Raw genomic sequence first — 13834 nt, 5'->3', positions numbered from 1 at the left:
TATTAAAGAATTTTGGATTTTATGGTGTTTCTGTGAAAATATTGAGAAATAATCAGTGCAACATGTAATCTCTTCTGCTGTTTAGACATAATTGCTTTCCTGCTCTTGGAAGAAGAGGTGGATGTGTTCTCCTTGGTATTTAATGCCATGCACACCTTCCCTAAAAATGAAGAGATCCAGCAGCATGGATGTAAAGCATTACACAAACTTTTTGAGAAAGGTATTTTATCTTGTAGTTTATGACTTTAGAAAAATGTATAGATTGGGAGGGATGACAGATACTAATTTAAAGGCAATAAATGAACTTTTGCATTCCAGATTGGTTTCTGTATTACGTCTGTTCTTAAGTGAGCTAGCACAAAGCAGACTTTCCAAGAAATATGACATATTCTATAAGTTAGAGCAATGAACATGACATCTTTTTAAAATAAAATATCCCTTAGTTTCTAACTCTAGAGTTAACTGAAGAGATGTAATGTTGGTCAGTAACTGGAACAAAGAATAGTGACATTTGATTTTAATTCTCAAAAACAGGATTGTGTATTTAAGAATGGTAAATTTTAGTAATGTGAACAGTTCTAAAATCAAATAAATGTTATTACTTTAGAAAAATACTGTGTCTGCTTTTTACCCTGACAATGCTAAAAAGTGATCATGTGTTATACAATATTCCCATTTATGCTGAAAAATGAAGTTGTTACATGTATTGAATTTTTGCAGAAACCTCAGGAACTGTGCATGTTTCAGCCAGAAGTCCCCTTGTTGTAGTCCCCTTGCTTTGAACTGAGTTTCTTGATTAAAAATAAATATTGAGAAATGCTGTCACTCTGCTGTACTCCTTTGCTTCAAAGATAGTCTTCAGTTCTTCAGATTGGTTGTTTTTGGCACCATTCTATATTGCTTTTTTAAGTCTTTCTAGCACATGTGTGCTTGGAATTATCTTCTCTGTTCCTTTTCCTCTTCCTGTCCTTAAATACTTTAGCCCTGCTGTATTTTCTCTTCAGTCTCCACCTTATGTTTTCTGTGCATGTTTTTTGTAAGTGCCAGATTTTCACAGATCTGACTGCAGGTATTTACCTCCATACTTTCTTGATGGCAGCACCAATGTGGCAAGTTCCTGGGACGCTCCTGCCTTGTTTTCTCTGCCTCTGAGCCACCTTGTCAGTTTTTGTTATGTGGATGTTTGCATAACCTTATCTTTAACCAGATTCAGAAAACAATTCAGCTTGTGAAATTTAAGAGGTGCTCTTTCTCATCCTGGGTCAGTTCTCTTATCTGCTTCATTGCACAGCCACACAGTTATGTCAGTATGAATAACAGGGGCCAGAAAGAGAAAAACCTTAAGCCATTAAAGTGAGATGTTATTAAAGTGTGGCTTTATGGAAAAAAAGTCCATTAAAAAAAAATCAGAGTATGCAAAATGGCATTCCCTAATTTTATTTTTTTTCCACTGTATGCTTAGCTTTTCCCTCCCTTATATACTGTCTTGGTTTGGACTGTCTGTGGAAACTTGGTTTAGACTAGCATTCTGTGGAAAATGCTAAAAGACTTCTAAAATACAGATTCACAAGGTAGCATTTAAAAGTCAGAACTCAATTACATAAAGTGTAAGCTAGAAAAAGGTGTTTATAAAGAAGCTCAGTTGTTAGTTTAAAAAGCCATAATCGTGGAAGATTATGCATATGGAGAGTACTTTACTTCCTCTGAAACATAGAAAATAAATGTAAGGAAACTTGATAAAAGCAGTTGTCTTTTCTCATGATGCACCAGGATAAGGATTATTTCCTCAAAATATACTGTATCTCTTGCCTTTCAATTTAGTTCCAGAAGAGCAGCTGACTGAATTTGTTGAAAGCAAAGATCATATGATCATACTGAAAGTATTTAAAGAGTTTCCAGAGAAAGAAGAGGTGATTCTTCCTGCACTTTATTCATTACATTCCTTAGCTGGTCCACGTAAGTATTAGAAGTTATTTTCAATTCATTTTCTCCACAGTGTATATCAGCTCTTGCTTTCTGTAATTGTAAAAAGTAATCTTTGTGTGATTGCAAAAAATCATTGAGAACCGGTTGGGAGTTGCCAGACAAATCACCTTCCTGTTTTCTTTGGGAAATACCCTTTTTTTTAAACAGGATATTTTGTATATTTAACCATTAAAGCATAAATCTTTAGTAAATAACAGAAAGATACTTTCTTCCACTTGGAGTAAGTGATAGCAAAGATGCTTATCATGGTTGTAGAGACTGAAGTTTCAAGACCCTGCCCTGTCATCTTTTATTACTTGAAAAATAAGATATATTTATTGACTAAATAAATCTTCAGCGAGTTCGAGTCACAGGTAAAGAATATTTTTGCAAAGTCTGTCCCACTAAGGAATGTTGCTCCTAAAAATTCAGTGGCCAGGCCTGGGAAAAAAATATGTGAGTTCAGACACCTGCTGTGGTAATTAATTCAGTGGTGGCTGCAATGGAAAGCATGTGCATGTGGTAGTCTTACAGTGTCCTCAGGTGCTGTGCAGTAAGACTGGAAGGAAATGTCTTTGTTATCTCTTGTCTTCCTGTAACAGCATTCCCTGTTCTGTGCAAAATCAGATCCTGAGAAATGTGTTTGATGATTTGGGCTGATTTGTTGGCAGCAATCTGATCTTGTTGACACAGAGGCAGGTTTTGTCAGCTTCCTGCTGACAAATTTAGGGAAGCACAGAGCAGGGTTCTGCTCTCCGTGTCTTTCATGAGGTGTACCTCCTGCAAATGTGTTTACTTACAAAGCCTTGCTTGTACATCCTGTCTGGCTCTATAGGAACTGTGCTGGCCCCATGAATGCCCACTGAACAAGAACTAGACTGAAGTGTGCCGCATTTCATCAGACTCCAAGCTATCTAGTTCCTGTTTCTTAAAATTCTTGCTGTTCCAGTTAGTATTTAAAAAGTTTAGTATTCCTTGAGTCAGAAATAATTTTACCCTAGCCCAAAAGTTACTGCTGTTTTTTAGGGAGGAGAATGCCAGATTTTAAGTCCTTTTTAAAGCAGTAAATAGTTACACAAAGTGCCACAAGAGAAGGTATGAAAAAGACCTGCTCTAAAGTAGGTATTTCATACTCTGATTTCTAATATGAAAGACTGAAAATAGCCAGAGGAACAGAGACTACTTACACATGAGTGTACAAAGCTGGTGCTCATACTCTTGGTTGGTAATATCCCTCAAGAATTCTACAAAATATATTCCTTTAAGGCCACCACTGAGAAGATAATTCATTGTTAAGTACACACTGTAAGTTATCCAGTAGCAAATGTGTCCCCATTCCCTGAAGTTCAAGTCTCTATTCTGAATGAGTACATCACTAGGCCTTCTTTCATTAATACATACTTAGACTTGGTTCTGGCTCATGTTATAAGAAATTGTAGGATAAGGATATACAAGAAGTCTTTAATCTCAGTAGTATTTGTGGCATGAAAAAAATGCTTTGCTGCTGACTGTTCTCCAGAGTGGAGTGGTGGATCACAGAATGTTACCCATCTAAATGGCCTGGATAGGGAGCCAGCCAGGCTTGGGCTCTGTTTAGTAGGGAGACACAGTCACCTCAAGAGGAAATTTACCTAACCCTAAACCAGCTGGGGTGAGTCTCCATACAGAGTGCTCAGATCTCATAATCGATTTTTGAAACAACCTAGATGACCAGGTTTTGGTGGTTAAGATTAAATGAGATCTGTTCCACCTCTTTTCTCTAACTTGTTCTGGGATACGGTGACTTGCTGGAGATTGCTTGGATCTTGCAGTTTCAACATTCAGTTCATTATGCCACCTCCATAGTGATTAATTTTGGAATAATCTATTTTACTATATTCATAAGTATCACCTTTGAAATCACAACTTGCTGTGGAGTGATGCAATATTGTTTTGTAGAATGTGTGTTTTCAGTTGAGAATGACATGATAAACGGCTGTCCTATTAAAGCATTGTGAAAGGTACCTTCCTTCACTATCAAATAGAGTGCCTCAGAAATGCTTCCCACTCAGAGCTTGCTTTTTCATCTGGTAGGTTGTCATTATTTAATATTTAGAGAAGTATTATTTTAAATATTTGCTGCTCTTTTTAAAAGGGTAATTATATTTAATAATGCAGTTGTAAATATTTCTCTTATGTTGTATCCAGGGAAGCCAAGCTGTTGAAAGAAAAATTAAGCAGATTTATACACCTTGCTAACTCCCTTGGAGCTGGTGACAGGACTCCCTTTCATTCATTTGGGCCAGGATTTTGGCCAAGATGTCTTGGGTTCATATTCTGTCTCATACCCTGGATAGAAATACTACAACAATGCTTTCATACACTGTGTTTTAACTACCATGATGCTGTTTTGCCTGAAATCACTATATGTAGGAAGGATCACTCTGTCCTCAGTTGGAATGGATACATTCTGTCTCTGTATGGGCTCACATGATTGTCCTGTTGGTTTCTGTATCTGGCCCAAGTAATAAAGAGTAAACAGGGTGACAGTGACCAAGCTCTGGCACAGTTTTCTTGGAGGGGCTGTGAAGTTTCTATCCTTGGAAATACTCAGAGGCCATTTGGACAACCTGCTGTAGGCAGCCCTGCTTGAACATGTGGGCTGGACACAGTGACCTTTTAGCTGCTCCTTCCAATGTCAATCTTCTGTGATTCTGTGAAATACAGGGTGTGCAATGGCTTTCAAAATATTGCAGGAACATTAGATGAACATTTCAGTATCCTCAGGTACTGAACAACAGGTGTACAGTAGAACTAATTCATATGAGAATAATAACTTCCTAACTTGCCCCCTAAAAAAAGAAGGAAAACTCAGAAATTCATTTTTAATCAAATAAATTACTACAGAATAAATTTTATGTGAAAAAAAATCTAACTTTTTTTCTTAATTTTATGCCTCTGGGAATATTACTTAAATATTGTAAAATGTGTACTTGATCACAATCATGTTAGAAACACCATTTATAAGATTGATATAGTATTTATAAAATGACTTGTTCACATTTAAGAAAAAGGCTACCTAAGATTAGTTTGGGAGGAGGTTTCTGTTACATGTCCTGATACAGAATGGGAAAAAACCAAAAATGTTAATCTGAATTTTGACTGCACATTGAAAACTATTGGCTAGATAGGAAGAAAAATCCTAGCAGTTAATTACCATTTTCTAGGTGAGAAAGCATTGTTTTAATGGATAGTTTCCAAATGTTCATCATCATTTTATATCCATATCAAGAAATAAAGCCACCTTTCTTTCAAGATGCAAGGTAAAAATTGCAATATAGTCACAGTTCTCTAAATCAATTTTACTAAAGTCTGAATTGGAATCCAATCAATTTTTTCTTTCCCTCTGTCTTAAGAAGCAGTTTTTGTTTCTGTTTCTTTCTTCAGCCAGCAATGTTGAAGTGCTCATGTCGGGAAATGTTCGCTGCTACAATGTTATAGTGGAAATGATGAAAAGTTTCCCCAGTAGTGAAGCAGTTCAGGAAGTGAGTTGCTGTTTGTTGCACAAGCTTACATTGGGTAAGTTCACAAAGTTGTTTATATAAAGTCAGCTTATTCTGACTATGTAAGAGCTGGAGTTAACTGGGAGTGTTTGCAGACCACAACTGCTATTCCAGTAAATCCTCAGGGTGGTGCATAGATCTTTGTGTCTAATGATGCAAAACCCTGGCCGCAGTCAATGTGGTGTCCTTATGTGGTAAATGTAAGTAACAATGAGCAGCTGCCATAAAAGACTCAAGTTAGGGGGAAGTAAGGAGACAAAAAGGGTGGGAAGCACAATAGGAGAATGGGAATTCAGTAGGTCCGATTCTGTATAAAGTTACTATAGAAAAGAAGAAAATTACCTAGAGATTTTATTTTTTGAAGTGCCAGTGGTGAATGTGTGAGAAACTGGTGCTACAGAATTAGTTGAAAAGTATTCTCTAAAAAATTCTAGCTTTCCTCCTTGCAATACATTTATCTTCAGAGATCTGTGCTGCATTCCTGACATGATTCCAGTGATGATGCCTGTCTTGAGGCCCCCCAGTGCTGCAGTAGTGAACGAATCACTGGGTTCTGGACTTGCCTTGACTTGAGCAAAAGCACTTTAGTTGTCTGGGCTAAAATGGGCTAGTGTCATATCAAGAGAAATTATGTTAGTGGCAAAAAGTTTTGCCTCTTAGCAGCTCTCTTCTCACACTTGTGACTGTAATAAATCCATCTGAGCACTTGCCAAGAACCACGTAGTAGGAAGTGGTGAAATGGAATGAAAATAAATATCTTTTTTCCCCTGCTACATGCAAGCTCATTGTGAACAGCTGCCTGAGCAGCCCTCACTCCATGGCTGGTTCTTCTTCAGCAAGAGACTTCCCAATTTTTGCAGGTGGTGGTCTGAAGCTGCTGCAGATGCTGGTACCAGTGTATGACTCCCCATAAAAAAGTTGGTCCTATCCTTTCACCATCTGTTTCTACTTCTTCATTCACATATGGTAGAAAATACAGATCAGACCTGAGTGCAACCCAGAGCAATTTCCCATTCCCCTTCAGAAAGCCAGATAAGATGTTTAAGGAAATGTGGTGGATGCTGAGGTGGTAATTGCAGGGTTTTTTTTGGCAAGAGGTGATACTGACCTTGAACAGTTTGCTGTGCAAGGCTAACTGAAGATAGGCAGGGAAACCAAGAACTTGTGGGAACACAGGAGCTTGGTTGACAGGCCTTGATCTTGCTGTGAGTGCAACCAGCCTGGTTTCAATCAGATGTTCAGATGTTTGCCATGTGTTTATACTGACCAACAACAAAGAGTGGCAGAAAAGCAGCCACAAGATCCATTTCTTCTTTGAGCCCTTCATCTTAATAAAGAGCTACTGTAGTAGAGTTATGGAAGAGGTGTTCACAGCACCATGCAATTATGGGAACAGATGTGAAATTGTTAGGTGCTCCTGGAAATAGTCTGGAAGATTTTCATCTGTATAGCCAGTGTTGCTTCACAGATTATTCTGATTGACACTGTCTTCTTAAGCCCATGTTGACTGGCAGTGAAATGGTAAAGTTAGCATGTACTAGCTTCCAAAATCACCATCATGCATTCTTGCTAATCCGGTAATGGCTATCCTAGATTTGACTGTCTTTGGAATTTTAACTGGCTGATACCTGCTTGGCCAGCCCAAGTCCAACAGAATTACTCATCACATAGCCTAGGTTTATTAATTTCTTTAGGTAAGTAATGCATTTACACAAACATACGATTTCCATTAAAATATGTTAAGAAACAGCAATGCTGATATAACATGACCGCACAACTGATCTTTCATGTTACTACTCTGATTCTCATTTTTGCTTATCAAGACTTAAATGAAATTGAATATCAAAATAGAAGCCGTAGCTATCAAACCATATTTGACAAAGTGAGTGTTGGTCTGTTTTTTTCTGATGGCACCTCCAAACAAGGAAGTTATTTGAATTTGCTTGCTTTTTGGAGAATGCCTTGTATTCAGCCTATAATACAAAATACTATACAACTAAGAATAATTGTTGTGCTTTAAATATATTTATTATCAAAGGCTTTCTTCTGTTCCAGAAGGAATCTATTCTATATTTATAATGCTGGCCTTGATTTATTTAATGAGGAGGGCAAAAGCAGAGAGTAAACTAGGGTTAAATTGCTTGTGTCAGAGGATAAATCAAATCATTGCAGGAATTCAGGACCAGGACTGCATTTGCTTCCTGGCAGGAAGTCTGCAAATGATACACCAACTGTATTTTTCTTATTTTGATGACAGTGTGTATTTCATTTTGCATTAAACTTCTGCCTCTTGTACAAAAAAAAAAAAATTAAAAAGGTCCACAAAGAATGTAGATCCCAAATTTTTTATCCTTAACCTCTTATTCCACAAATAAAATTTTAGTGTCAAGCCCTGTAGTAAGAAAAACAGCATTTGTTGCAAAGTTTGTGCATTGTGTGCTGAGAAATTTATGTTAAATGCATGCAAAGCTCTAGATATGTGTTTGTATAATTTGATATCTTATCTGGTTTCAGGAAATTTTTTCAATATCCTTGTATTACATAAGGTTCCAGAAGTCCTTGTGAAGGCTGTTACAACATATCCTGAAAATGCAAAGTTACAAGCTGCAGCTCTCAGTTGTTTAGCTCTTCTAAGTGAGTAAATCTCTGTCTGCTTGTTAATTTTTTCATTCTAGTAAGTTTGTGTAATAATTTCAAACTCCATTTCTTTAACACAAAAGCCTCAGGCAGGACAGTTTCAACAAAGCTGAATTTCCTACATGATTACAGTTTGCTGTTTCACTATGATAAGACTGTGTTCATATCATATGCCCAACATCTGCACCGTGTTCAGAGTTGGTGAGTTATGTTGACAGATCTGAACAGAGCAAACTGTTTATTCATAGACAAATTTTGGATAATCCCTTCTTAAAGTCTCCAGTGATAACAACTCTGATTTGATGTTGTGTTTGCCAGGTATGACAGTACTCATATTGTGGCAGTTGATAACAACAAATCAATGCTTGTGCTTGAGTTCTGAAATCAATTAAAAGATGTAAACTTTTCCTTGAGTACAGTTCAGACAGAAATTAGTTAGCTAGTGGGAAAAAGCTAAGAATCTGATCCTCTTTGTCTTTGTAATTGTTCCATATAAAAGTCAGTGGAAATGCTGTTTAAGAGTCCCCAAAATATCAAAGATTACATATCAGTACACATTCCATTATGCCTCAGATATTAGGCTCAGTGTTAGTATTTCTCTTTCCCTTAATTGCTGAAAAATCACAGGTAGAAAATGGTATGTTTCAAATTCTGTTGCACTTCCCGAGCTATTTGTCTCTTAGCAACTGCAATTTACATTTTGTTTTAAATGGCATTGCTTCAGAGTGTAGATGGCTCTGTAATAAGTGGTTCCATGCAAATGATTCACAGTTAGATTTTATATCTGTGGTATTCTGTACGTAAATACACAACAAAAAGAGGTACATGCAGGTCTTTTCAGAGCCAAAGCCTAGACTGATCTGTAACTGTGTGAGTCATTTACTACACTACACTTAAGTTTTTTGCTCCCTTAATAACCTTGAAGACATTTTTCAAGTCTGTCTCAGAGTTTATATCAAAAGATTTCTCCCTTCCCAGAAAAGTCTTATCTTCCCACTGATTTTCACACATTGCCAGTGTGAGTGCCTACATGACTATAGAAAGGTTAAGACATAGGTGTTTTGTTTTCAAAATAAGAATTTATTGTAAATATTTTATATTTCAAGCTGAAACAATATTCTTAAACCGGGACTTAGAGGAAAGAAAAGAAGAGGAGGAGGAAGAAAAGTTATGCTGGTTGGAAGCATGTTACAGAGCATTAGAACTGCACCGAAAAAATACAGATGTGCTGGTGAGAAATTATGGGTGATGGGAATATGGAAAGACTGTATTATGTATTGAATAAAATGTTTAGAAACATGCTTTTCTCATCTATATCCTCAGGCTAAAAGAAAGACCTTAATATCTGGGTTAGATTTAGAATAAATCTTACCTTTTTTGCTTTTCTTTGTTCGTCTTTAGAGGTTTTAGTTACTTCTTCAGATCAAATGTTGGTAGTTAAGATAAGGCATATACCTGAAACTTTGGCCATGCAAAGATTGTTGTTTACATACCTCCTTTGTATGCAACAGCCAAACACAGACCCATCAGCAGAAGAATTAATCTTGTCCTAAAATAGATACCAAAATGCAAATCAAATAATGAGACTGTCACACATGTTTGTAACTCAGGCCTGTCTGAGCTATAAAGAATGTTACAGTGTACATTTTATTCTATTTTTACATAAAGTACCTTGTACCTCTTTTGTGAACTGAAAAGCAGTCAAACTATGTAAGTTTTTTCATACATTTTTAATCTTCTAGAGGTATATTTTCTTAATATTTTTGTCTTGGCTTATATTTAGGAGGCTGCGTGCTGGGCTTTGAAAAATCTGTTTCTGTATCAACGCAACCTTCATGAGAAGATTGGAGATGGAGACAATCAGTCAGTGTTGTCTTAAACTGGATTTTTGGAAATGAAAAAAAAAAGAGTGCCTGTTATTAAGCCATTTGATGTTTCACTTTTCAGTTATGTTTAATTTTGTAGTAGATGAAATGCATGATGATCAACCACATCTGGGAAAGTTTCTTCCAAAGTGTGCTAGCCTTGACTCAGGAAAATCTGCTAGTGTTTTCATAAAGGGTCAGAACACGGCCTATTAGAGCTAATTTTTACAGTTCATGAGGAATTTTGTCTTCAGTTGCAACAAGGATAAAGAATGTAAGAATGTAAGAACTGGGAAAACAGACAAGATTAAGATACCTAGCATGTAAGGAGTGTAGAAAATCAGTGCTCATTTTCCCACAAAACAGATGAAAAGGCATTGTAGAGGGAATGCTGCCTCATTAGGGAGAATCTACTGGGCATGGATAAGACACAAATTTCCATTTTACTTGAACTATTTCTCAGAGCTCCTTAAAATTTTAGTCACTCAGTTTTTGTAAGCCTGTTCATACCCCTTTCTGGACCTTGGAAAGCATGGTTCCAAGGAATTTAGGGAGACTCAGACTAGATAAAGTTGCATAACTTAAAAAGGGTTTTCTGTCAGCTGTTGCTCTGGAAACATGTTAGAAACCAAGAGCAATCACCTGAAATTTTAATTATGTTATGTCATACCTTTTTTAAGAAGCTGAACTGCAATTATGAAGTAACTGCTGTAATACAGTCAATGTGCAGTGATTTATTTCTCTCTGAAAGGTTCCCAATAGACAGAGCAGTGATGCTCTCCATGCTGATGCACTCCTCTTCAAAAGAAGTGTTTCAGGCAGCTGCTAGTACCTTGGCAATTTTGTCACAACAAAATGGTAAGGGACTTTAATTGTCTTTTCTTTCTCATTCAGCAGAAAGTTTTTCAAAAATATTAAAGAGAATTTAGTGTACTGCTGAGTCAATACAGTACTCCCTGTGATTAGATTATGTTGTTGTGATAAGTAGGAGGTTTATTCTTTGCTTTGAAAAAGTTACTGTTAGCTAGTATCAAAAAATATGAGGAAATGAAGAGCTGTCACATTATGTGTTGCAATTGCTACTTTTTGGAGTAGGAGACATGAAAAAAAACTGTGCTCTCATTGTATGCTTGTTTAAATATTTATCACATGTTTGAATTTCGTCAAGAGCAGCATTTGTTGAAAAATCACATGAATAAGGACCACAGCCCAACAAATACCACCTTCTTGCTTAACACAGTCCTGTTGACTTCAGTGGATCAAATTGTGTAGAAAGTTAAGCATGTGCATGACAGTTTTCAAGATTGCTTTACTCCTGCTTGTGTCCCTAACATGGTTTCCTAACTTTTTTCAATTTGCAGACCCCCTCAAAATTTTTCAGTGGAGATGTGGACCCCTGAGTAGAGTATTTAAGCCTACTGACAGTTGGCCTGCTTTTATTAGATAACTTTCACAGAATCCTTTGAAATGGTTATGGACCTCAAGTGGTTTGCAGACTGCACATTGAAAACCACTGGCTAGATAGGAAGAAAAATCCTAGCAGTTAATTACCATTCTCTAGGTGAGAAAGCATTGTTTTATCACCAGTTTATTGAGCCATCCAAGTACATAAAACCTAACACAGAAAAGGTTTTATAATTATTTATGAGATCAATATGTATCTATACTGAGAAATAGATCTCATAAATGTATGCATACTGTTGTCATATACCAGGTACTTTCATAACATGTTGCTGACAAGCGGGCCTCTGATTCCTTTTAGAAGTCTAAAGCAGGTTTTTGTTTTTCTTCTTTTTTTTAAATTATTATTATTATTATTTTTGTTTTTCCCCTGAATGGATGCGATTACAGCAGAAATGATAGACATAAAGAAGCTTAGTAAAACCTTCTGGCATAATGCAGTATTGCTTGAACTAGCCATATGAAATGGATGTACTGAACTGGGAATAACAAGATTTGGTGGTAGTTACATGATAATTTTAATAATGTTCTAATTTTTATTATTTACAGTTATAGCTACAACATGTGCTTGGATATTTGAATTTGCAAAAAGTGAATTAACAAAGTAAAGAGAATTAATAAATATAAGTTCATTTTTAAAGTTTCATTTTGGAAGTTAAAAGGTTTTTTTTTAAAGTTTTAAGCTCTAGCTTTCCTATATGATCACGGAATGCAATTACAAGGAAAAAGTCTAAGAATAAACATTCCTGAAAATATAAGTGAGGCTATACATTCTTCTTCCCATATGTTACCTTTACCTAAGTAAAAATAGCAGATGTGTAGAAACTTACTAGACAGTCAGAAATTATAAGGTGTTTGATTAAGCTATGCAAACATAAGTCAGCTTCAACTCAAATTGTTTCCCATTTTAATTTGTACTGTAATATCTGTTTGATGAGGCGAAAACACTGAAACAAAAAAGGAGGAAAAAAAATTGTGTTTGAGAACTACACAGAAAGAAAGATTTACTTACAGGATGCTTGCTCTTTTGTGTTTTAGTAAATATTAGGAAGACACTACTGGCAAAAGGCATACATATGAATGTTTTGGATATAATGAGGAAACATCCACATTCTCCTGAAATTGTAGAAAGTGCCTGCAGGATTCTGAATCACGTTTTTGAAGGAAGGTAATAAAATTAGAAATTTCTTGTCCACTTTCATGGTGAAGAGTTTTGGGATTCTGTGCCCTGACTGATTACATTTAAGTTGTTAACTGGTAGTAAAATTGACCACAGACTGACAGCCCTGTTTAAGACATTGAATTTGGTAAGCCCTGTAGTTAAATGCCCAAGTAGGTGTGTGTAGGGAGTGAGCTGCATATTCTTCCCTTCATGGTTCTTGAGCAGTGAGATTCAAATAGACAATGCTTGGGTGGTCTCCCCTTCTGTTAGCCACACTGAATTGCACTGAGAGATAAGAAATTTCCCACAAAATTACCTCTGATTATTAAAATAGCATTTTGTTAATATTACTTTCTTGCTGGCTAGGATGCAATTATTTACATAGACTGAATTAATGGAATGGGATTAAAATAGTTTGCTATGATGAAGAAAACTACCACAGTTTAATTTATGTTTCAGATTTACAGTGTTCCAAAGGGTTATCACACAGTGCTAACGTAAAATTTGGAAATGCATTATTTTTATTTATTTTATGAACAATATTTTCAGTTTCCCTCATCTGGATGTAATGACAGTAGCAGTATCAGAAGTTGTAAAAGCCATGAGGAAACATGAAAAATCACTCTCTGTACAACTGGAAGCTCTTCGAGTCCTTTTACACTTCATGATGCCCAGTAAGTCATCCAAAGGCATACACCACATCAGAGAATAGAATCAGATAGCTGGGTTTTAGTCTTTCTTATCTAATGAGACTGCCTTTAATGGGACTTCAGAAAATTGTTGCAGATCTGTAGCAGAGAAAAGCTGTAAATCTTTAGGAACATAGAAGTTGGGAGAAAATATTTGAGGTATTGAAGGTAACAGACCAAAATGATCCCTGCTGATTTCCCCTTGATTTCATCAGTGAAGAGTTAGCTCCATTCCTTCTAAGGAATTCAGGGAATGGGTGTGGAGCTATGAGTGTCATTGTGATTTGCATCATCAATGCCCTTTAAGTGAGAGCAAATCATGATAGTGACATGAACATTGTTGTACCACAAAATGTAATTGTTTTGATAGTTTCTCTTGGAAGGAACATAAAAACTGGACAATGATCTATATATTTAAAGATGTAAAATATACAGTTATATACTATTTTCAATCAAAAAGGAGAAACCAAACTGACTAGTTTAATTAGAAATTCCTTTCCAAAAAAAAAAACA

At 36.1% G+C, this 13834-nt stretch overlaps 1 protein-coding gene across 3 annotated transcripts in view; it reads left to right on the top strand.

Annotated features, from left to right (window-relative positions):
* The window catches only part of LRRK2 (leucine rich repeat kinase 2), a 64479-nt gene that overhangs the window by 8724 nt on the left and 41921 nt on the right, over nt 1–13834 (top strand). For all 3 annotated transcript variants that reach the window (XM_039700489.1, XM_039700488.1, XM_039700487.1), the window contains 9 exons: nt 86–220; nt 1822–1956; nt 5392–5523; nt 8022–8141; nt 9251–9375; nt 9928–10007; nt 10761–10867; nt 12509–12638; nt 13182–13306. In XM_039700489.1, coding sequence (XP_039556423.1) covers nt 86–220; nt 1822–1956; nt 5392–5523; nt 8022–8141; nt 9251–9375; nt 9928–10007; nt 10761–10867; nt 12509–12638; nt 13182–13306 — 1089 coding nt within the window. The remainder of the gene's footprint in view (nt 1–85; nt 221–1821; nt 1957–5391; nt 5524–8021; nt 8142–9250; nt 9376–9927; nt 10008–10760; nt 10868–12508; nt 12639–13181; nt 13307–13834) is intronic.

The sequence above is a fragment of the Passer montanus genome, unplaced genomic scaffold, assembly GCF_014805655.1.
Source record: "Passer montanus isolate IOZ18808 unplaced genomic scaffold, ASM1480565v1 scaffold141, whole genome shotgun sequence".
In the NCBI taxonomy this organism is placed as follows: domain Eukaryota; kingdom Metazoa; phylum Chordata; class Aves; order Passeriformes; family Passeridae; genus Passer; species Passer montanus.
Note: the sequence above shows the minus strand (reverse complement) of the source record. Positions and strands in the feature narration are given on the sequence as shown.